This window comes from Myotis nattereri, assembly GCF_964212035.1.
Source record: "Myotis nattereri genome assembly, chromosome: 11".
Classification (NCBI taxonomy): Eukaryota; Metazoa; Chordata; class Mammalia; order Chiroptera; family Vespertilionidae; genus Myotis; species Myotis nattereri.
In genome coordinates this window covers 70754162-70780199 of record NC_138086.1, presented here as the reverse complement: position 1 = coordinate 70780199, position 26038 = coordinate 70754162, and the positions used below count along the sequence as shown (strand labels likewise).

The following is a 26038-nucleotide window of genomic DNA, read 5'->3' as shown; positions in this document are numbered from 1 at the left end:
TTTATTCTGTTCATCAGATTATTTATTCACTTGATTTTTAGATTCACTTGTTGATAGATGTGTATTTGTTGTTCATAATTTGTATCTTTACCTTTTTCTTCTTCCTCTTCTTAAAGCATACCTTTTAGCATTCCATATAATACTGGTTTAGTGGTGATGAACCCCGTTAGCTTTTCCTTATCTGTGAAGCTCTATATCTGACCTTCAATTCTGAATGATAGCTTTGCTGGATAAAGTAATCTTGGTTGTAGGTTCTTGGTATTCATCACTTTGAATATTTCTTGCCATTCCCTTCTGGCCTGCAAAGTTTCTGTTGAGAAATCAGCTGACAGCCGTATGGGCACTCCCTTGTAGGTAATTGACTTTTTTTCTCTTGCTGCTTTTAAGATTCTCTCTTTGTCTTTTGCTCTTGGCATTTTAATTATGATGTGTCTTGGTGTGGTCCTTCCTTTTGTTTGGGGTTCTCTGCGCTTCCTGGACTTGTAAGTCTCTTTCACCAGGTAGGGGAAGTTTTTTGTCATTATTTCTTCAAGTAGGTTCTCTCTATCTTCTTCTGGCACCCCTGTAATTCAGATGTTGGTACGCTTGAAGCTGTCCCAGAGGCTCCTTACACTATCTTCGTATCTTTGGATTCTTTTTTCATTTTACTTTTCCAGTTGGGTGTTCTTTGCTTCTTCGTATTTCAAATCTTTAACTTGATTCTTGCGATCCTCTGGTCTGCTGTTGGGAGTCTGTATAGTATTCTTTATTTCAGTCAGTGTATGCTTAATTTCTAGTTGGTCCTTTAACACAACCTCGAGGGTCTTACTAGATTTCTTGAGGGTCTCATTAAGTTTATCGGCGGTTTCTAAAAAATTCTTGAAAAACCTTAAAAGTGTGGTTTTGAACTCTATATTCAGTAGTTTGCTTTCCTCCATTTCTGTTATTTGTGTCCTGTTTCTTTGTCTCGGCATTTTTTATGCTTTGCTGTGTCGATAGAGTGGCTTTCTATGCTAAGTGTCCTATAGGGCCCAGTGGCTCAGCCTCCCCAGATACCTAAGGTAGACACTCTTGGTGCACCCCCTTGTGGGCTTTGTGCACAGTCTTGTTGTAGTTAAGCCTTGATTGTTGTAGGTAACACTGGGAGGGATTGACCTCCAGGCCAATTGGCTGTGAGAATCAGCTGTTTCTGCAGTGGGAGAACTTCTGTGCTAGAGACACCCCTCTGGGACAAGACTTGCTTCAATAGGGCTTTGGTGCTCACTGAGTCTGCCTCCTGAGTGTGTCCTTTATGGATCCGAAGAGCTGCAATCTGGATGGTCCCACTCTGACCACCAGGCACACTGGCTCCTGGATCTCTAAGGTGGTGCTAATAATCTAGCCTCTGCCTGAGGCTACCCTGCAGAAGCCAGCTGTGAAGCAATGCAAGTTGCCCTGGGGCTTTGGGCCAGCTGCAGTTTGTTAAGTAATTTTCAGATTGCCTTTCATATGCAGAAGCCTCCATGCACAGCTTGGGCAGGGCGGGGTCCCAGGGGATCAACAGGGTGGGGAGAACAGTTATGGCTGCTCTCAGTCCTGCCCTCAGAGGCCCTGCTTCTCAGTGTCCCGGCAATCTCTGCGAGCACCTCCAAGAGAAAGCTGCCCTCGAGTTCCAACCGATGCCACACAGTCCCGTTTCTCCCGTATGAGTCTGGGTCCCCAGAGACTCACCCAGAACTGGAGCTCAGAACCTGAGACTCCCTCCCGATTGAAAAAAGACAACTGTGTCCTCAGCCGCCAGCCCTCTCCGCATGCACCTCCGCACCTTTGTATTTTACTTCCACACCGCACCTCCTCTGAGTCTCGGTATGCTTTTCTCTTTCCTTCTAGTTGTATAATTTCCACTCAGCCAGCCTTCCTGTGGTTCTGGATGATGTCCGTTCCGTCTTTTAGTTGTATTTTTGAAGTGGTTGTGCAAGGAAGCAATCTCTGGTGTTTACCTATGCCGCCATCTTGGTTTTCTCCCTTTAGCCTTTCTTTTATTGAAAATGACCTACTTAGAAGAAAAATGGTGTTTTTGGAATATGTTGGAATTCTTTTTTTGTTTGTTTTGAAAGAATGAAGAGGAAACAACACTTCTTATGAATTTGAAATTATCTGTATCTTTAAATAATAAATGTTTGTAGCAACATGAAATTTAAAAATTAATATCAGTGCCTAAGCTGTTAGCTGATTTCGTTTCAGGAGAATAGGGATATTCTGACTATCTTACTAACATTATAACACCTATAATTGTAGTTTCTATTACAATAAGTTTAGCTTCTGTAAACTGTAAAGAACCTTATTATAAAAACAGGTAACTGCATATCATCAGTTGAATGAAATGAATTCATTATTGTCTCTTACCAGAAATACGATGGGCATCTTCCAATAGAAGTAAAAGCTGTTCCTGAGGGCTCTGTCATTCCCAGAGGAAATGTCCTCTTCACAGTGGAAAACACAGATCCAGAGTGTTATTGGCTTACAAATTGGGTTGAGGTAAATTGCTTTGTTTTTAATTCTTATTTACATTAATTGAAGATGTAAAAACCATTCAATTGGGATTCTAGTTTAAAAATTGCTACTAATAAGGTGATGTCACCTCCTACAATTTAATAAACCTTTACAATTCTCAATTTCCTCACCTATAAAATGACATTTGGACTTAATAATCTTTAAGGTTCCTTGCAGTGAAATCTAATGTTCTGAGATTTTATCTAAATCAAATTATTAAGAATTATTTCTGTTAAAGCTCAGCTAGCTTCCATCTTATTTGTTGCAATCCTAAGAAAAATTAGAACAGCACAGGTATATTTTTAATGATTTAAGGCATTTTTTGGAAATTCTCTTTCAATTAAACTAAAGGCATTTTTGTTCAAATTTTCAATAACTGCTTTCTCTATTCTTATCTAATTAGTTAAGGGCCTAGGCTCTACCTCCTGATATTTCTCATCTAACTACATTCAAGATTCACTGATTATTTGATTTGATTTCTGAGCCTAAAAGGAGACTACATTATGGGCTCTGAGTTTATATTACAAAGTTTTTGTTTGTTTTCCTTGTATCTATTCCTAAGTAATCATATTTTTTCACATGCTTATAGTTTTGATATTAATAATCTACTTAGCTCCTCACAGCTTAATTTACACTTGATCTTAACTAAAAGGCCAAGAAGCAATACCAGCTTAACTTACATTTTATCTATAAAAGGAAATATTCTGGAAGGTGACTATAGAAATACCATATTTATTTTTGAGAGGTTATTACTTAGTGCTTAGAACTGATTATTTATTAGTTTATTGATTAAACTAATTTGTTGTTACATAGTAAAATACATATGAGGTTCATTTATAAAAACTAGAGAAGTAACATATCTAAGAATGTTTGAAATTCATTTTTTGCTAACATTTTGGTAAACAAATTTTGCTAAATTTAAAACTTTCATATCAGATTCTTAATGAGCTATCAACTAATAATAGACTAATGGGCTCAAAAAAATGTTCAGTTAACTAAAATGCAAGTTTTAAATAGTTCACTGCTATGTCTTAAAACTTTGAATTAATGAACTCAAAGTAAAAGAACATTTATCTTCTTATTAGTTTTGTATAATTGTTATAGTATTTGTACTGGCAAATATTTTATTTTAAGGTGATAGTATTGTGAAAACACAACAGTGGAGGAGTTCTTAATCACATAATCTAGTCTGTCATTTTACCTTCAATGATGCCAAAAGATCCTAAATAGATAAATCTTATTGTGAAAATCATCATCTGTGGATAACCTTTTCTCAATTTTTTCTTTCTGGTTACCTGATTGAGGATTTAGTCAATAAGTACTATCCCCTTATGTTTAATTGAACTTCCATAAAGCAGATATTTATGAACTTCATGAATGTTTTTATTCTCTTCACAAAGTGAAAAAACATAGCCTTAAAAAATAAACTTGTTTTAATAATTATTGTTTTGGTTTATTTCACTAAAAAAACAAAGTAAAAAATTTATATATAGACATCTTAAAGCACTAGTTTGTTAGCAAATATATAGATATTTTAAATGTAACAATTATTAAATGTAAAATGCAATATGAGACTTAGATTTTGAAGAAAAAGTACATAGTTCCTTGTTTTTATTTGCTTATAACCTGAAATAACTTACATCAAGTTTATCTTCTATCCTAATATATATTACTAGAGGCCCAGTGCACGAATTTGTGCACCAGTGGGGTCCCTTGGCCTGACCTGCAGGATCAGGCTGAAACCGGCTCTCCAACATCCCCCGAGGGGTCCCAGATTGCGAGAGGGCACAGGCCAGGCCAAGGGACCCCACCAGTGCATGATCGGGGCTAGGGAGGGACTGAGGCCGGGGAGGGATCACGGGAGGGCTCCAGGGCGTGTCCGGCCCATCTCAGTCCCAGTTGGCCAGACTCCAGCAGCAAACTAACCTACCGGTTGGAGCGTCTGCCTCCTGGTGGTCAGTGCATGTCATAGTGACTGGTTGACCAGTCGACGGTCTGCCCCCTGGTGGTCCGTGCACGTCATAGCAAGCGGTTGAGCGGCCTGAGCATATCATTAGCATATTACACTTTGATTGGTGGAATGGACGATTGAACACTTAGCATATTAGGTTTTGATTACATATAGGATTTTAAATAATTTTAGGTATTTTTATCTAGGCACAAAAAACATGGTCTGACAGTCCCTTATTGTAGTTTCTGATTGATCCATGCTTTATAAAACAATGTGTTTACTCTCAATAACAGGTCTCTAAAAGAGACTTTTTCATGGTAACTCTGCATTCTTTTTGGGCTTTTATGTAGGGTTAGAGGAGGTTTATCCTATTTTTACTCATCCCTAACCCAAGTTTACCACCTTGTATATGAAACATGTTACCAAATTCAATAAACTTTTTATTTATAAATGGAAGATTTTCAGAAAATTCTTGATTTAGAATATTTAAAATAATAGTACTAAATAGGGCTCCTTCCAATTTATGTTCAAAGCTACTAATAACATTCTTCCATTGTTATTAACCATACACTGTTATTCCCCATATACTGACCTTTAAAACCCACTAAAATTATTGAATTGCTTTATCAGTTTCAATATTAGTGCTAGAAGAAATTTTAGACCTCAGATCAAATTTTAAAACATTTAAGAGGGGACTCTCAGACTTTGGAGGGACTAAGGATTGAACATATTAGGCTAAACTTAACTGTCTCTTTCAACCAGAAAAACAAAACAAAACCTTTTGCTGTTAAAAGGATGACTTGAAAAATCATTACAGTAATCAAATAGCCCTCATTTTACAGATGGGGAAATTGAGCCCTGAGAGTTGAATGGACTATTACACTAGAGTAGGCTTAGTCCCCTTTCTGTTATAACACACCATTTTTCATTCTTTAAAATTCTTTATCCTGCACAGTAACATTATAATAAACACATCCTAAGTGAAATCTGCAGGTTCATTTACTTTAGCCTTAGTTTTCAGCTGAAAATTTAACCGTGATTTGTGTGGGCAAATTGCTGTTTTGGAAAAGTTCCAACAAGGCCTACTTTCTTAGACCTTGGATTAACCCAAACTAACTTGGCTTTTTTTTCCCTTGCTTACACCCACAGTGATCTTTTTTAAAGGGGACTGATTTTATTAAGAGTATAATTTAAGCTGATTTTGTTGGACTATGGAAAGGAAATGGTGATATGAAGGATCACTGTGTCTGATAGTTATTTCCTTCCTTCCCTGGCATTTTTCGAGGGGTAAGGTCAATCTTCTACCTTTATAACTCAACTAGAGTCATTCACATTGTTTTATCTTTATCATACTCCTAGATAATACCAATCTAAGTTAAATTAAAATGTGAGAGTTAATTGAATTAAATCAACAGATGAACATTGAGTAACCAGCTATGTACAAAAAAATGGTGGGCACAGAAATTAGAGTAAGTAAAGGGCCTTTGGGGGAGGAGCAATTCATCTTAACTAACCACTAACATAAGAAAGAATACTAAATTGGTAGCAGAAAAATAGGTAATCCCACCTAAGGAATCTGAAATAGAAAAAATAAATAAGCTTTAATAAGGGAGAGGGAGAGCTGAGGAAATGACACAGTATTTTTAGAATGGCAAATAGCTCAAAGGGGAGCGTTGCAGTGGGAAATATAGTAGGAGATCAACAAGACAAGATTATAGGAATCCCAATTTCTGTATGAATTGATGTGTTTCCCCTATGGACAGTAGTTAAAGGATTTTAAGGAATGACACAACCTAAATAAAACTTTTGCTTTAGAATGATAACCAGTGGTATGAAAAGTCAGTCAGAGAAGCAAAAAGAGTGGTTAGAGATTAGAGGTGATTGGTTATAGAGTTTAAATTAGTTTTCTAATGTTACTTAACAAACTGCCACAAAATAAAATAACTATTCACATGATTCTGTGGTTGACTAGATGGTTCTCTGCTGCTCTCTCTTGGACTTTTGTGTCTGTATTGAGTTAAGGGTTCAGCTAGGACTGGGCAGTCTAAATGGCTCACTCCCATGTCTAGGGCCTCATTGAGATAGCAGGGACTGCTGAGCTTCAGTAACTGCGGCTCCTTCACAACATTGTAGTCTCAAGGATCTAGGGCAGCCGTGGGCAAACTACGGCCCGCGGGCCGGATCCGGCCAGTTTGAAATGAATAAAACTAAAAAAAAAAAAAAGACCGTACCCTTTTATGTAATGATGTTTACTTTGAATTTATATTAGTTCACACAAACATTCCATCCATGCTTTTGTTCCGGCCCTCCAGTCCAGTTTAAGAACCCATTGTGGCCCTCGAGTCAAAAAGTTTGCCCACCCCTGCTCTAGGGGAATGAGTGCTGTTAAACCTCTTGAAACAGTACCTTGAAAGTCAGACAGTATGGCTTTTAACCATACTCTGTTGGTTAAAAGCAAATTAAAAGGACAGCCCAGAATCAAAGGATGAAGAAACAGATCCCATCTCTTGAGAGGAGCTGCAAAGATTTGGGGCCACATTAATCAGTCATAGAAGTCTAATGCTACAGTTTTTTGTTTTTTCTATTTAGATGACCAAGGGGAAGTCCAAGGTTAAATGATCGTTTGTTTTTATTTATTTTATTTATTGATCACTTAACTGGTATCAATAAGAGCTAGTTTTGTAAAATTTTATTCATTAAATAGCCTTTTTTTTTTTCATTAACACATTAAGTGCCATGTCAGTCACTGATGTCGCCAGCATATCAGTGCATCGGATATCACAGGCTAAACGGAAAGGAAGACACAACAGGCTTGGCGCTTAACGTGTTAAATAGCTTTTTGATTGAGCTCAGACACTGTTGTCATCTTAGGTCTTTCTAAAACAGATTTGAGGCTGCTTCTAATAATAGACTCTCTGGTTTATAAAATAAAAATGGAAAATTATGATACTATTATGGAGAAGGAATGAATTCCCAAGCCATAATAATTGATATGGTTGCCATGATTAAGCATCAGACTTAAGAGTTTCCTGGCAGCCAAGGAAAAAAAAGAAACCAAGGTACAGTTCTTATAAAAAATTAGGAACCTTGCAATTCTTCCTTGTCCTCATTTGGGAATTTATATAATAGGTATAAGTTAAAAATAGACGGTGGCCTCACAGTTTTATATCATATGCAGAAATGTTTCATGTGGCCTTCTATACTGACTTTTGATAAAAGCCAAGGGCATAAAGCATAACTTTAGTGAATAAAATTCTCTAGTGCTACGCAAAAGTATTTCAAATATATAACCTACCAATAGTCATATTAGATCCAAGGAAAAATTAAATCCAAGTCGACCTAGAGGAGTAAATGAATAACCTTAGGCCCATACTATTCAAGGTATAGTCCATGGACCAGTGCTGGTCCATGAATTACTTGATGCAGGTTCACATTAAATACAGAAATTAAGGATAAGCATTTAGAAACTTTTATGATAATTGCCCCACCATTCAAGCGTGTGTGTATTTCATAAATAATTGCTCCATGACAGATTGAAAATCTTTTTAAAAGTTGGTCCTTCATCACAGTCTATTACTTGCTTCTTTGGAGCTTTGGAGAGAAATGTGACATTCTCAACTGTTAAGGGCCTGGTGTGCTTTCTCTTCGTGTTGCTGATTTGAGAGCCAAGCTATGCACTGTATCTGGAATGCTCATATTAGCAATCTGTTACACAGTTGAAATGTCTAAATTGCATTTCCGGTAGTATGGAAGTCCAGAACATACCTCTGGAGAAAGCTAGGATTTTCCTCAGAAAGAACCCAATATTTTATGTATTAATATTTGTGGTTAATTTTATTACTGCAGACTATTCTTGTTCAGTCCTGGTATCCAATCACTGTGGCCACAAATTCTAGAGAGCAGAAGAAAATATTGGCCAAATATTTATTAGAAACATCTGGTAACTTAGTTGGTCTGGAATACAAGTTGCATGATTTTGGCTACAGAGGCGTCTCTTCCCAAGAGGTAAGAAACTGAAATGAACCTCATTGAATAAAATGTAGATTGTCAATAGATTACCATTATAAGCATTCTAGGAAGTTATGGGATCAGTGTTGGTTCTACATAGGCAACATTTTGAAGTTCCAGAGATTTAGTCAACAGATTAAGTACCTACTGTATGTTAGACTCTGTTCAAAGTACATGGAATATAGCCTTCAAATAATGTTTCCATCCTTTATATATTAGATGGATGGGTAGGTGGACTGATAGACAGACAGACATAATAAATATAGCAGATGCCAGGTAATGCCACAGAGAAGCATTAGGCAGAGTAAGGAAAAAGAGTGATGGGAAATGGGGGTAGGTCCTATTAAATACTCTTTGAGAAGGTAACAGTTGAATCCTTAAGTACTAAAAAAAAACTGAATGTTTGTCATATAACTATTATCTCTGATAATAAATTCCTTTCTAAGAATAATGGAAGACAGTAATTCTTTGGGAGCTATGTCAAGTATGGGTCTTCTTCTTTTTTGATTTTGGTTCATGGTTTATTTTCCAGACTGCTGGCATAGGAGCGTCTGCTCATTTAGTTAACTTCAAAGGAACAGATACAGTAGCAGGAATTGCTTTAATTAAAAAATACTATGGAACGAAAGATCCTGTTCCAGGCTATTCTATTCCAGCGGCAGAACACAGGTAAAATTGTTTTCATTCTTTTATTATCTAAACATTTATTTTCTATAATTACTAAGTTTTCTCTCTTGTATTTGTAATTTAGTGATGTTCTGCTTAATTACAAAGTCATGTACTCCAGTAAATCTTCATGAACTAAAGCAATACAAATTCATTATTGATACTTTGTGTAAAGACTAGTATCAGGGACCTAGAGAACTTTTAACCATTCTAATAGAAACAATATAAGAGCTTTTTAAACTGCTATATTGCCATGTAGGTGGGTTGTGTGTTTCTTTTAAGGACTTTTTCAACTGCTCTGTTGCATATGCAGATGGATTTTATGTATTGTATCACTTCTACTCACTGTAAAACCTGGTCACTTTTTCCCCTCTCCCTGCTCTACATGACCTCCACCTATATTTGCCATGGAAATTGTCATTTGGAGCCGGTATCCTCAATTGTAGAAGAGCTAGTAAGCTCTTTTGATGAAAGGAAGAGAGTTCAGATTCTTCTTATGCTTCCTTATGTGATCTTACTAAACCATCTGAAGTTGAACTAGAAGGCAATTATAATCTAGGCAGCAGCTGCTCTGATCCTAGAGTTAACTTGTTTTTAAAACAGGTCGAACCTTATTTCTGGTTCTTATAATGAAATGTATTTACTCTTTGAGGTGGTTTCTTAAGTCCTACTTAAACTTGAATAGTTCAGGGTGCCAAAACCAGTAGTAAGTTTAGGATAAACTGAGCTTTTAAAAAAATAGTTGATATTTATTAAGCACTTGTTTTATATGATGCAAAAGGTGAGATTGTTATAAAGGCAATCTACTGAGTGCTATAAGGAATAGAAAGTTAAAATACTGTCTTTAGGGTAAAATAGTACACTAGCAACATTTAGCTCTGTTGATTAAGTGTTTTTAAAGAGGCATAATTAAAGTGCTCTAGTGGTGCAAGGGAAGGAAAGGAAGGATTGCATTCCACTGGCAGGGTCAAGAAAGGTTTTAAAGAGATGGGATGTGAAATCTTGACTTTTTGAAGGAATGATAGCATTTAATGGCAGTCATGGGGATCACTCATTCTCTAAGTGAATATTTACTGCTTACCCATCATGTGTCAGGCATTGTCCTAAAAGAGCAAGAATGAAAGAGGAGACAATGTGTTTAGGGAATCAGGTAAAATATAGAAACAGTAGGGAACATAGGGTAAACTGGGAAGACAGGTTAGTGAAGGCCCTCAGATTTTCGAGTGGAAGTGGACATTGAAGTTTTTTAGCAAAGAAGTGATGTCAGAGAATTATTATAGAAACATTATTTTGATAACAGGTTTTCTTCTTTTATGGAAAAGAGAAACGAAAAGGTAGGAGGCTATCGTAAAGCTATTGCAGTAGTTTTGAGAGATGACAAGGTTCAAAATCAAGTGTCTAAATAAATGGAAAGATGCAGCTAAACATGAGCAATGGCTTGGGAAATAAAATTGCCAGAACTTAATGATTGGAATTGGGACCACGTAGAGAGTAGATTCAATTAACATTTATGAGAATAGCTGTATTAGTAGGGCCTTATTGAATGTCACATTTAAGACTAGTGAAACTGGGAAAATTTATCAACAGATAATGGTTTTAGGGTTAAAGTATTTTTATTTCAGACTTAGATGTATGTACAGTTTTTAAAACTTAATTTAGTATCCATTTATTAGACTCTTAACTAGTGGTTTTGTGGCATTATAAATATGAGAATAAAGATAGTATCTTCTTTAGAGCTTTCATGATAAAAAGGTAAAAATCCATTTACTTTAAAGTCACATAATACTTACTACATTTGTAAGTGTTCGATTCTTTAATGTAGAAGAGTATTTCAGATGTCCTTAAATAGAAAAGTCTTAAACAACAGCATAGTATAGTGAATAGAACTTTATAGCTGACACCTTGGGTGGCCTTGGGCAAGGCATTTACCTCTCTGTTTTTCAGTTCATCCAACCAAATAAAAGGAGGAGCTAAAATTTTGCATCTTTAATATCAGAAAGTCATTGAGAATAAATAAGCTAACATCTAAAATAATTTTAAAATAAGAGAACTCTAAATTTTATAGCACCGCCATTATTCTTATAAATATTTTCTTAAAGAATATATGAACCTGGATTTAGAAATATTCAGTTATGTAACTTTTCCCTCAAACTTTGGAAAGTTATCTAATTTGATACTGGAAATTGGAATATTGCCATGAGTAGAATTCACTGAATAAATATTTATGATCTCCATATACTAAATATTATACTAAGAAGAATGGTTGTAACAACTGGATTATATAGAGAATGCTCTAAGAAAAGTCTGTGGTATGTTGAGATGAACATATTCATCTTCTACCTAATCAAGTGCATCTGGAGTACAGAAGCAAAACTTGGGCTAGGGTACTTTGGAAACCCTCACCAAGAGGGTATTTTTTAAAAGCTTGAGGTGTTTTTTTTCACACATGGAGGTGTATGAAGGGAGACAGTGCCCAGATCAGAGCCTTTGGTCAGATTGAAGAAATGAGATAGCATAGCATCTGGGGGATATGGAAAAGAAGCCATAGAAATAGGAAAATCAAAATGTGGGAGGTGTCATTGCAATCATGGGAACGAAAGCTTCAGGCAAGTTCAAATGCCACAGGGAAAGCAAATAAAGGCTTAAAATAAACAATTACGTTGACTAGATATGATAAACACAAATAGCAGAGTTAGATGACTGTACTGATACAATGCTGGTAAAATATTACTGCATAAGCAGTGACTTCTAACTAGGATTTTTTATTCAGTTACTAAGCTCTCCAGTACTGGTATTCTTTGCTTTTAATTGTCTCTCTTATATAGGGGACAGTAGTAATTCTTGATATGAAGAAGGGGCTTTTTTTCATCATGTCCTAATTTTCCCATAGCCTGCAGTTTCTTGAGTGAGTTAGAGAGTTAGCAGCATAGCTACTGGTAGCCTTTATAGTTTAGAAGAGTGTTCACTACATAAATAGACTATCTTTCCATTTCAGACAAGAGTAGTCTCTCTAACCCTGAATTGTATATACTCTGCTATCCCCAGCATACCATTGACAGCACGGGAAAAGTTGGCTACTCTAATCCTTTAGAAAAAAAGTAAAAATAAAATGACAATTTCCAACCTAAATTCGTATGACCCTTCAAAAAGTTTTGATAAACGTTTACCTACATGGGATTTTATAGTGAATGAGTTGTCTTATTTTTCATTATTTTACTTACAAAAAATGGGGTAGAGGCAAAGACTAGAAAATTAGGGAAGAAAAATTGCTTGGCATGAGAAAATGGCAATTTTCAAATTCATTCCAAGAATTTTAAAAATTATATACAGGAGTGGACAAAAGTAGGTTTACAGTTGCGAGTACTCAAAACAGTTTATCCTTGTATTATTTATTAATTATTGTTATATTTATTATTTAACAATTTATTATTGTTATTATTAACCTACTTTTGCCCACCCCATATTAGGAAACCAACAGGTTCTTAAATTATATAATATTAATCTATTGAATAAGAAGAACCATTATTGAGGACATTGTAAAAGTCACTCATAGAAACTCTCACACTTTATTTTCCACCTAAATTATGTTTTGCTCAAACTAAATATTAACATTCTTATTCCCTGGATATATGTTAATTAGTGGAGAACCTATAAATGAAATAAATGACAATTAGGAGCCATTTGAAGACATAACAGGTAAAGAATTAGTTGACTATATGTATCTACAGTATAGTTTAAGTAATTGCCTTTAAGTATAAGAATTTGAAAGGTGAAAAAGATAAAATATATGCCTACTATTATTGGTACATGGTTTTGAAAATTCACAGGAGGGAGCCAAGTGTTTACATTGCCTAACAAATGGTGGGAGCATGTGTTCATTCTTTCTAACATCTTGACATAACAAATAAAGTGCATTTAGTAAGTGCTTTATAATTCACTAAGTTTAAATGCCCCCAAAAAAGTTCAATAGGACTTGAAAGCTAAAATAATTACTGGAGAGGAGTGATATTACTTTAAGTCTTTAAAAAAATTATAAGAGGGGTGGTTTGGCTGAGCTACTCAGTTAACCCTCTGGTGTGCATTCATTAAACTAAATCACTCACTTTTTTTGCAGTGTTGATGATATAGTATAGTAACCATGAGATATGATTCAGGAATAGGTAATGTGTCTGCCTGAGTAAATCTGTATTTTCATTTTGTTTTCTAGTACCATAACAGCTTGGGGGAAAGACCATGAAAAAGATGCTTTTGAACATATAGTAACACAGTTTTCATCAGTGCCTGTATCTGTGGTCAGCGATAGTTATGACATTTATAATGCGTGTGAGAAAATATGGGGTGAAGATCTAAGACATTTAATAGTATCAAGAAGTTCAGAGGCACCACTAATAATCAGACCTGATTCTGGAAATCCTCTTGACACTGTATTAAAGGTAAATTTTAATACATAACTTGATTATTAAAATACTATCAACCAGCTGCATCACCACTACTTTTATTTTATTTTTTAAAAAATATATTTTATTGATTTTTTACAGAGAGGAAGGGAGAGGGATAGAGAGTTAGAAACATCAATGAGAGAGAAACATCGATCAGCTGCCTCCTGCACACTCCCTACTGGGTACGTGCCTGCAACCAAGGTACATGCCCTTGACCGGAACCGAACCTGGGACCCTTGCATCCGCAGGCTGATGCTCTATCCACTGAGCCAAACCAGTTAGGGCAACACTACTTTTAATTACATTTATACACATACCATTTTCAGAGTTATCTTAGCTCTTACTTTAGAGTTGCAGCCCAGAGAGAGTAATAGATTTGCCCAAGGTCACACAATCATAGAAAGGATACCCTTAGTTATGGGTTATTTATATATATTGTCAAATAAACAATTAAGTACTCTTGATATTTTCTGCTTACTTTCAAAATTGATAGCATTACCATTTTAATGAATCCTGTGATTTGGTTACCAAGTTTATGGTTTGTTGCTATAACTTTGAAATTCTTAGTGCAAAAGAAACATGTGCAAGGTGAGGTGGTAAAAAAAATATTAGAAATACTTTTCAAGTAGTGTTTTTTAAAAAATACTTCGATCATCAACATAGCAGTATTGTCTGTGTTTAGTGTTCAGGACTTGGTTTGCCTTCTTTGAAAAGTACTAACTAAGAGCAGGTTATTTGATCCCTCCTACTAGAAAAATACTTTGTTAGATGCTTTACTTAAGCTGTGTCACTTAATCTCTATGAAAACTCTGATAAATATTACATTCTCTTTTTTTATAGACAGATTTAGATAGAGAGGTTAAAGTAACTTGCTCAGGGTCACACAACATGTAAAATAAGCCAAGTATCCATTGTCACCTTCTCACTTTACCACAGTTTCCCATCTAATAATTAGATAATAAAATACCCCTTAAGAAAGGGGGATATAGAATCAAGGAAATCTTTTCCTATCCTATTAATAATGGGCCAATCTTAAAGTCTTATCTTAGCCTGAAATATTTACAGATCTGGTTTTAGCAAACTTAACAGGTTTCATGTTTTAACTGTTACCTAATAAAAAAATGTGTAGACCTAGTTTTAAAAATAACCTAACTCATCAATATGGAATCTATGCATTGTTAGAATCTTAAATCAATTTATTTAGGAAAAGGGAATGATTGTTGTGGAGAAAAATTCTCTGATAGGTCTTTTGAATCTCTGGCCAAGCTTTCAAAGTTAAATCAATGTTTAGGTATTTCAGCTGCTATAAAACTTTTAGTAGTTAATGAATGAGTGGTATGATTCACATATTATGCAATTTGGCCTAAAAAATGGGTGTCATCTTTAAGTGAGGGGAACTTCAGGGAAACTGGGTTATATGAGTTTCATTTCCAGCTTTGCCTGCATACCATATTTCTCTGAACTTTGTAATTCAAATAGATTTATATTTGTTTTGTCAAAATTAAATCAAATAAAACTATTGGGCACAAGCAGAATAAATGAAAATCAAAAGTATAATCATGATAAATGGTGTTTTATATACCTTTTAAAACTATTTTTGTATTTACTGTTTTAAGCTCCTAATGTTAAGATGTTTGGGGTAGGTTCTTTTCCTGAATCTATATAATTTGAGAGAAGGAAAATCTTATGGTTTGAGCCACTTTACTGTATAAAATGACTTGATAGAAAATGTGTTTTATGTCTGTAACATAAAAGGAATTGAGACTAAATTTTAGAAGGTTTATGCATAGTGTTAATAAAATTTTTTAAGTAAGTTGATTATATTCTCAAGATTGTCTAGCAAAGCAAAGTCCTTAACTTTGGAAAGCTTTTACACTTGTTTTTCATTTTCACTTTTAGTTATTTTTTTGTTGGGTATTTTTCTATACAGGTTTTGGATATTTTAGGTAAGAAATTTCCTATTACTGAGAACTCAAAGGGCTACAAGTTGCTGCCACCTTATCTTCGAGTTATTCAAGGGGATGGAGTAGATATTAATACCTTACAAGAGGTACGTGTTTATACTAAGTGTTCCAATAAGGTAATAATAATTAAGTTCCTTTTTATTAGTTTGATAAACACATAATTTCAGCACAATTGTGATTCTTTTCATAAGTGTTTTTAATAATATATACTGTATGCCTTTTCTGTTAATTGCTTAAATTTTATAAATAATAGTAACCATTTGTACGACATCAGCATCTACAGACACAAGTGGCAGACCTTTTTTAATTAAATTCAAAATGTCATGGCAGTTAACTAGTTAAGGTATAAAAGTACCAATGAAACCTCATTTATATTCCTAGTCCTCAGTGGCCACCCTGGATGATGAACCTAAAGAAATATCACTGCTCTGGCTGGTATGCTCAGTGATTAGAGTGTCGGCCCTCAAGCAGGTCACAGGTTCTATTCCCCGTCAAGGGCAGGTACCTGGGTTGTAGGTTCACACCATGCCTCCGCTTGGGGCACATGTGGGAGGCAACCAATTCATGTGTTTCTCTCACACCAATGTTTCTTTCTCTCTTCCCCCATATCTCCCTTTCACTCTTTGAAAGCAATGGAAAAAATATCCTCAGGTGAGGATTAACAAAAAAGAAAAATATCATTAAGAAACAAGAAATTGCCAGTCAAGGAATGTTTCTTGTATTAAAACAAGTCTTAACACTGCTCATATAGGTCCCAGTTTTAATAGAATGGAGCTTCACATACTCTAACAATGTGAAACCCAAATGGTATTAATATGTGCTTTTTCAAAATTATAAAATGGTTTGTTAGCTCTTCTAAATTAAGCCTTAAATGTTATCACTATTTTTGTTAGATTTAGCAACATAACGCATACATCAAAACTTTTGCTTCTTTTATTCTCAAATAAGCTCCTAAAGAGCTATAATTTCATAAAATATACTCCATAGAAGTTAAGGATATCACCAATTTCATAATGTGGACTGTCTGCCATTGTAGCCACTGACATTTTAATGTATGTCAATCTCCATTGGCATCCACTTGTCTAACACAAGTTATCAAAGATTTTTCTGCTTGAAAGAGTTTGGTGTGTGGTTAGAGTGAGATCAGTACCCAAATTATAGTTTTCCAAAGGTTCACTTAAAAGTAAGAACTACTGAATATAACAAAACAGTATTTCTGTGGTAATGTGCATTTAATGTTCCAAAAGGAGGTATCTGAAATAGATTTCTTGGAATAACAAATGAGGTTTCTTCCACCAACTCTCCCAAACTGCTTTGCCTAAGAAAAGTGGAAACTCCCCCAAACTCCTCTGAGACATTTGATGTTGGGACATTAGGAGCTTTCATGTGAAAGAGAAGGAAGAAAAGTTTTCAGTGAGGAGGAGGATTATAGAAATCCCAGCTGTCATATGTAGTTGCTGTTGTCTCCTTAGCTCAGCTGAATTAAAGGTTTCTTATCTGAGTATCAGTTAAGAACTATTACCCAATTCCTGCATTTTAGGCAGTTTAGTAGATATCTTCTTTATTCCCCTTTCAGATGAAGAAACATGGACAGGGTTCTGTACCAATTTCAGAAACCCCATTGTATTGTGCTTTTCCCACTGCTTATATCTGCCCGTCCTTATTCTGGTGGTGAACTCTTAAAGTTGGTTTGTTCAATCCAACTTGTTATTTTGACTTTCTTTAAAAAACTGAAGCTCTTGGCTTTTCTTTCTTTGCCCTTTTTAACTGTGAACAAGGAGTCAGATATTGAGACAAATACTCTTTTGCATTGGTGAAACTTTGAACAGAATGATCAGAGAATGAAGTTTGTGTAATGCGAATGTACTCGTGTTGATTTACCTTAAGGGTGACAGCTGCTTCCTTCATATTGGAGGTGGGTCAAATAAGTTTTTAGAAAGAGAAAGAATAATCCATCTAGTGGTTTTGCTTTGTATATGTACTAAATTAGATGCCTAATTTTGACAAAATGAAAAATCTGTTTAATTTCAAACAACTGGCTTCTTTTATTGACTATCAGCCTCACTTCCTGTACTGTTACTCACCATCAGTCTTCCCCATGAAGTTTACAATGTTAAGCATGTCCTAGTTTGTGTGTACCAAAATCAATCTGCTTATTTACAAAAAGAGGCAAAATTCTCCTGTGTTGGACAAAACAGATTGTCTTCTCTGTTTGTATCTCAGTTAGCTATTCAGTCATCTTGATTATCGTGGAGACCTTTCTATTGGAGTAGTTCATTAATGATGTTAAGATGATACCAAATTCTTAAAATTGGAGAAGATTTCTTTGCAAATGAAGTCCCACATAGTTGAAACACTTTTCTTTCACTGTAACTATCCTACTGTTCTTTCCCTAGAACCCTTTTCCTTTCTAGGAAATTTCCCTTGACCTTCATAACTTTGGTCCAGAGACTAAATAGAGGATTTATATAAATCTTAATGATAGGAGCACATTAACTTCTTATCTAAATACCATGGGCATAAAATAGGAAATGAAGAGTAGTGTCTTAAGAGTTAAATTTTGTCAGTTTATGTCTAGTCAGATTTCCTTCTGCTTGACTGTATGTGTAAATATTTTTAAGTAGTATTTTTTCCCTAATTCTGTAATTTCCTGTACTCTTAACAGAATGATTCACTTAAATTTTAACTCCAAATTTTCTAAATTTTATAACTTCTGGTGCAGCTGTATGGAAAGAATATCTTAAAGTAACTGGGCCAGAAATACACATACTGTGTGATTACTGTTCTTTGTCATTTCTTCATTCTTACGCTTCTGAGGCATATCTAAAATCATGTGACAGGTCTGAAACAATTTTCTCTATTTTTTCTTGTTAATCCTCACTCGATATTTTTCCCATTGATTTTCTAGAGAGTGGGAGGGAGGGAGGGAGAGGGAGAGAGAAACAGAAACATCAATGTGAGAGAGACACATTGATTTGTTGCCTCCCGTATGCCAGGGATTGAACCTGCAACCCAGGTACATGCCCTTGACCTGGAATGGAACTCAAGACTCTTGGGTGCTCTGGCCAGTGCTTTAACCACTGCTCACTGGCTAGGGTGATGCGTTTTTAACTAAACCACTTTATCCTCCATCTATCTGTTTCTTTTCTACTCTTTGCATTTCTCCCATATTGAAATCCACTCTTTTGGAATATGTCTTAATTTTGTATTATTTTATAAGGATTTTATTATTGTTTTAGTTATACTTTGTTCAGTTATTTCAATGAAAAATCTGAATCCAGAACCTTAGTATACTGTTGGGTTCTGATATAATAGACATGAGACTGAGTTTATGTATAGCCAAGGAATCGCTTTAAAATAAATTGTGTATGTTTTCATAGTGATTCCTGACATATAGCAATAGAATTTGATTGTTGGGATTTAAGGAAAAAGTCTGCCTTTTTAAATGTGAGATTGTTAAAAGTTGAAGGTCCTTGGCGTTTATATACTTTTATCATTCAGAGTTGAAAATAATAGATGTCAGGTCAAGACTCTTAGTATTTGAGGGGAATATGGCAAATTTATATTTATGATTTACATAAAACTATTAAATTTGCTTATGGTTTTCTAATCGTTTCTGAAAGTTCTATTTCAGTAAAATGGAACCAGATTTTCCAATACTTCCTTTTGACTCATCTCATAAAATTAAATTGCACTTGCACCCTTCTATTACAAATAGACATGCTAGGTAAATAAATCCTACTTGGGAAAAAGAAATATAAATGACAATAATAATGTAGCTTAATAAATTAATAGAACTTTAAAATTATGTGTCACTTGAAAAAACTACTTTAGCTGCCAGAACTATATGTTCATTCAGGTCTCTCTGGCTTGTAGATCATCATTCTGCCAAAAGTGATCCAATGATAAATGAATGCCTAGTCTATTCATAATTTTGCTTAGGGCACTGGAGTTCTAGCCAGAGTAAAATAACTCTGCCAATGTCTGAATGATATGTAGCAGAGAGTATTTTATATTGTTTTACCACCAATATCTGTTGCTTTATTTAAATGCCCCATTAGATATGATATGCATTATGACATGTGATAACATGTATTGAGATTTATTAGGAGTGATTAGTCATTCCTAGAGTGTAGAAATTCGGGGCAAATGTCTAGGTCCCATTGCTTGTGCTACTGGTATCTGGGCAACAACTACAGGAGACAGGTAAGTTTACTCAAGTAACCTTTTCAATAGCATGTATAGCCAGTTTTTTCTCTCATTTCCCCAACCCTAACCACAGTTACAATGATGACAACAACACAAATTCAGGGACTATGAATGAAATCCATTCCTTCCACACTTATCCCTCAGTTTGTCCTTTTTGGGGTATTTGGGGCTTTTAAAAGAAAATGTGGGATATAGTTTTGTATAGGCCTACTCTTAATTTCATCATTCACTATGTTATAATACAACTTTAGGATGCTTTATTCATCAATATGACTCAAGGAAAATTACCTCATTTCTTTTCCAGTTTACTTAGTTTTTGTTTTTATTTTTTAATATTCTAGGTTGTAGAAGGCATGAAGCAAAAAAAATGGAGTATTGAAAATATTGCCTTTGGTTCTGGTGGAGCTTTGCTACAAAAATTAACAAGAGATCTCTTGAATTGTTCCTTTAAATGTAGCTATGTTGTAACCAATGGCCTTGGGGTATGTCTTTTAACTTTTACTCCTGTGTTAGTACCTTCTTTATGTATCTAGGTAGAATGCAGTTATTGAATGCAATAATAAAGGATAATAATGGTCCTGAAGCATAGAAAAAATAAGATGAGAGATTAAAAGATAATGCAGGTCAGTCATTTTCCACTGCTTCTGTATATAACTTTGAATCAAAAAGTTGACCGTATTTGATCTGGAACATCAGCTAACCTAGCCATCGTATATGAATGATAAGCATGTAAACACTATCAAAACAGTATTTTAGGAAAGTAGAGTATGATACTGGAGTTGTGACACCAGAATCATGTTCTAGTAGCCTTAGAATAGGGAAACCCAGGCTGCTCGGCAACTGAACAACAATCTCCCTAGGCCAGTGGTCGGCAAACTGTGGCCCCTTGAGTGTGGCTCTTCCACAAAATACCACATACAGTGCGATTGAAACTTCATGGCCACACTGTGGCTTGCGAGCCACAGTTTGCCGGCCACTGCCCTTAGGCTTCATAGCTCTTGAGAGTCTGTGGGTCAAAGGGTGAGGGTGGAGAATACTCTCCTAAGAACACCTGGTTAGGTCCCCTGCTTTATTTACCTCCATCTTTCTTTGGAGAGTTATGGGATTGACCCATCTGCTTCTTAGGTTTTGCCTCCTACCTTTCTGATCCTGAAACAAACATTCTGCTCTTGAGGTTCTCTAGATCATTTTTGCTTCTGACAGTAACAATATAATAGAGTAAAAAGTAACAAAATGCAAAGGTTATGAAATAGGAAAGCCATACTTAGTAAAATCCTAGTTCTGGAGCCACAGATTATATAATTGAGTTGACGTAGATTTGTTTTTCAATAGCATGTCTGTGCTATACTTAGATCAGTATAAAGATAAGGTGTGATATAAAAGGAGATACCTTAAGGATCACATGTTAACATCAAATATTTCCTACAAAAGGAGTATTAGGTATTCGGCATTGGTAAGAAAAAATAGTCAAGATTTGGATTTTGCTTTTTTCCTAACAAAGAACTCACTCTGTCCTCCAAAACAGGTTAGAATTATGTTTCTAAAAGCCTGGTGTGGATTGGTTTCATTACACCTAAAAATTGCCTTAAAATTTATTTGCAAATTATGTATATAGGGTTACTTTTTAATAGGAATTGAATGACCATTTCTAACGATTAATCTTTTTTCTTTCTGAATTTGGATTCAAGGTTAATGTCTTCAAAGACCCAGTTGCTGATCCCAACAAAAGGTCCAAGAAAGGTCGATTATCTTTACATAAAACACCAGCAGGAAATTTTGTTACACTTGAGGAAGGAAAAGGAGACCTTGAGGAATACGGTCATGTATGTATCTATGCTGATTGGATTTATTTTGCGCCCCTCCCCCCCTTTTTTTTTCTGTTTTCCTTTTACCAGTAGTAGCTTGGCTCTCCTAATTAAGAAAGGAGGCTTTTATGTTGTATTTTAATTTTAAATTATCAGAACAGTTTTTTCTTGGAGGATAAAGTAGTTTTATTGTAAAATAAACAATAGTTGACTGAGCCTGCCGAAATAAGACGAAAAACAAAAAGTGGCTAAATCATAAATATGAGACTTGTACATATTGGGTAAAATATTTTGTAACATTTAAAAAGTAAAAGTGTTTCCAAATAGTGACTAGCAGGGTAGTTACTGCTGAGCTTCAACAAGCTGTGTTTTTTATCTTACTCTTACTGTCAATTAGCAGTCAATTTTTTCTGAAGAGGCGTATTAAGAATACTTTAAGGATATTATTATGTGCTTGCTTCAGCAGCACATATACTAAAATTGGAACGATACAGAGAAGATAAGCATGGCCCCTGCGCAAGGATGACACGAAAATTCGTGAAGCATTCCATATTTTTGGCCCAAATGGTAAAGTGCCTCCTGTGGGGTCAAATTTGTTTCCCAGCCCAGAGAGGGGTAGAAAGAAAACCCTTCTTTGTTGAAACAGATTCCTGAGACCAAGGGAAGACACATACTTCCTGTTAAGACTTTTTCCTTGCTGTTATTCATATATTTTCTACCAAAAAAAAAAAAAAGGATATTATTATTACACTTCTCATAGCTATTTATATTATATTAAACTTTGGTCATTTTAACAGAAAAAAGAAGGGCTTTTATTTTATCCAAATTCTAACATGCTAAAGATAATCCCATTTTTAAAAATAATAGAATCCAATTTAGATGGTTTTTTTAGTCTCATTTGATTCTCAGGGCAACTCCATGGGCTAAAAAGGCAAATTATGTTATCTTAGTAGTGTCAAATGTGAAAACTACATGACTGATTCAGATTACATAACGAATAAATGGTGAAACCTAGCCTTAACCAAGTTTTCTGATTCAGGTCAACCAAATAGGAAAAATGTGTAGTATGCTTATGCTAAAGGAGTCCATATGATCTTTAATATACAAAAGTACATTTAAATTTGTGAACTCAAAAGTTATAAAATTTCTAATTCTTAACCCACTGGATTAAAAACATTCATTTTTTTTTAGGGAAACTAATGAATACTTATATTTTCACAGAAAAGTTTATATTAAATGTAAGCACACTAATTTAGTACTTGAGATTCATTATACCATATCTGATATTCTGCTTGTTACTTTTATGATTTTGAGCCAGAATGAAAAATCATTTTGTTACCTTTAATTAAAAAAATATGTTTCTAAACGAACTTTTAGAATTAGATTCCTTTATATAGCCTGTTAATACTGTCCTTTGAGTAGCCTTCACTTAACTCTTATAGCTACCAGGACTTTGCTGAATTACTGTAGACAGTCATAACTTATTGTTTTAAAGGCATCATCATAACTTATTTTTTAAAAGGCATTGATTTTTAAGAGTATGTGAATTCTAGAATATTTAAGGTAGTAATTAACTTAAAATTAAGCATTTTGATTTAAGAATAAGAACCACCATTTTTTAATAGATTGTTTAACTTTATGAAAGATACAACTAGAGCAGTGTGATTTGAAACATAATGATGAAAATATTAGATAATGTTATGTATCACAATCTTAAGAATAAATGGAAAAGTTAAGCATGGTAGATTACTTACAGATTTTTAAAAGAGAAATTAGAGATAGATAATTCCTTAGTGAGACAGGAGTGGCTTTCCCAAACTCAAAAGGGAATTTAGTACTGATTTCTTAGTCTGTCTTTGCTACACTTGCCGGTATCAAATAGGTTACTTGTATCAGTGACTTTTGGATATACACAAAATAAAAATCAGTCACTGTGCATTAGCTAAGAAATAATTGTTTTTGTTTTTATTAAACTCCAGGCTTATGCATTTATTAACCTGGTGTTGAGCTTCTTGGGTAGGAACAAGGGAAGGTTTCCTTTGTTGCACTGTCAATGGTAATTATCAACAGCCATCGTTCTAGGCAATGCATCTTCCACCTGAAAAAAAAAAAAAATGGGGCAACTAAGTGTTTTGGTTTATCCTTCAAGGTCAACTTTTTTAAGAATGTAATATTTAGATCATTCCTGTTCATAAAAGTTAAATATTTCTACATAGCCATTTTAGATAGTGCCTTGCTGTCTGACTGCTCCACCAGCATCCTTTGTGTATAAAATTATTTTATAATTGAACACCATCAACATCTCTGTATTTGACTAGTCAGTCTAATTCATGAGCATGGCTTAAGTATTTTGCTTGAGAGTATAATCATTAAACTTTAGTATTGTTAAATTTGTGCAGGATCTTCTCCATACTGTCTTCAAGAATGGGAAGGTGACAAAAAGCTATTCATTTGATGAAGTAAGAAAAAATGCAAAGCTGAATATTGAACTGGAAGTAGCACCTCATTAGGCTTTGTTTTATGACTAGGTGCGTGTCCTTGCCTCTGTGTGTGCGTGTACATGCACGCACCTATACACCGGTGTGGGTGAGTGTGTGATACATAATGTTCATTGTACAGATGTGTGGGGTTTCTTTGTTTTATGATACATTACAGCCAAATTATTTGTTGGTTTATGGACATACTGCCCTTTCTTTTTTCTCCCCAGTGTTTAGGTGATTTTAATTAGGCAATGCACTTGACCACATCAAAGATTAATGCTAAAGTAAGCTTTTTAGGGCCCTTTGCCAATAGATAGTAATTTAATCTGGTATTGATCTTTTCTCAACAGAACTGAGAAACTTTTATATATAACTAAAGATCACATAAAACAGATTTGCATAAAGTTGTCATGATTGCTTTATGTTTATATTTAACTTGTATTTTTGTACAAACAAGATTGTGTACGATATATTTAATGTTTCAGTGATTTAACAGTCTTTCCAACTTTTCATGATTTTTATGAGCACAGACTTTCAAGAAAATACTTGAAGATAAATTACATTGCCTTTTGTCCATTAATCAGCAAATAAAACATGGCCTTAACAAAGTTGTTTGTGTTATTGTACAATTTTAAAATTATGTCCGGACACACCCTATAGAATTACTAACCTCACTGCCCCTTGTAGAATATATATTAATCATTCTACATTAAAGAAAATAATGGTTCTTACTGGAATGTCTAGGCACTGTACAGTGATTATATATATTGGTCATTGTATTGTACCAGTGAAATGCCAAATTTGAAAGGCCTGTACTGCAGTTTTATATGTCAGATATTGCCTGTGGCTATAATATGCACCTCAAGATTTTAAGGAGATAATGTTTTTAGAAAGAATTTCTGCTTCCGCTATAGAATATATACATAAATGTGAAATATTGACAAAAGTGGAAGTAGTGTATTTTAAAGTAATTACACGTCTGAATTTATTTTTCCTATTCTATAGTTGATATGACTTAATACTGGAATGGGTAGTGAGTGTACTTATTTTAAACTTTTTGATTCTGTTATATTTTCATTAAGTTTTTTAAAAATTAAATTGAATATTAAATTGTATGGACATCATTTATTTTAAACTGAATTCCTAAATAAATAATATTCCAGCAAGTTCTTAAACGAAGATGAATTATCCCCAGTCAAAAGCATGATGACATGAGTTTAAATTGAAGAATCTTAACCAAAACAAGAAAATGGGCTAAATTCAAAGTATTCAGCATCAACATGTTCTAGAGCAGTGGTTCTCAACCTGTGGGTCGCGACCCCTTTGGGGGTCAAATGACCCTTTCACAGGGGTCGCCTAAGACCACCAGAAAACACACATATAATTACATATTGTTTTTGTGATTAATCACTATGTTTTAATTATGTTCAATTTGTAACAATGAAATTGGGGGTCACCACAACATGAGGAACTGTATTAAAGGGTTGCAGCATTAGGAAGGTTGAGAACCACTGTTCTAGAGTGATTAACTGCCAGACTCTGAGTCAGTCATCACATCTGACTGGAGACCGACCATTTGTTTTGGTGGGTTTTTTTTGTTTTGTAGATGATTTGTTTATATTTAGGTCTGCTCTTTTAAGGCAGCAAGAGGTTGACAACTAAAGCCCACAGGCCACATTTGGACTGCTTTTTTGTTGTTGTTAAATAACATCTTGTCTATGGCTGCCTTCCCAGACAGCAGCAGAAGAGTAGTTGCAATAGTGACCACATGGCCCAGAAACCTGAAATGTTTATCTGGCCCTTTAGGACTGTGCCTTCAATTTTAAGAGAAATGTTGACTTTCAGGGAAGGTAGGAGGTTAAGTTGATAATGGAGTTTGTTTCTCGTCCTTTCTTTTCTCATTTAAAAATCTGATTAAATGTGAAATTTTAAAAATTGAAAAGCCATAAATTTTCTTCCTGAACAATTACATGAGAAAGTATTTTATTAGTATTTTCTTAAAATA

At 34.6% G+C, this 26038-nt stretch overlaps 1 protein-coding gene across 2 annotated transcripts in view; it reads left to right on the top strand.

Annotated features, from left to right (window-relative positions):
• Positions 1 to 25271, top strand: part of NAMPT (nicotinamide phosphoribosyltransferase) — a 35818-nt gene extending 10547 nt beyond the window's left edge. Inside the window, exons 4-11 of one of the 2 annotated variants that reach the window (XM_081101795.1) lie at positions 2368 to 2496; positions 8309 to 8467; positions 9003 to 9139; positions 13344 to 13569; positions 15506 to 15625; positions 20090 to 20230; positions 21437 to 21571; positions 23953 to 25271. In XM_081101795.1, the coding sequence (XP_080957921.1) occupies positions 2368 to 2496; positions 8309 to 8467; positions 9003 to 9139; positions 13344 to 13569; positions 15506 to 15625; positions 20090 to 20230; positions 21437 to 21571; positions 23953 to 24063 (1158 nt within the window). In that variant the 3' untranslated portion in view covers positions 24064 to 25271. The remainder of the gene's footprint in view (positions 1 to 2367; positions 2497 to 8308; positions 8468 to 9002; positions 9140 to 13343; positions 13570 to 15505; positions 15626 to 20089; positions 20231 to 21436; positions 21572 to 23952) is intronic. The other variant, XM_081101796.1, reaches the window with a different exon arrangement.
• Positions 25272 to 26038: the final 767 nt, after the last annotated feature.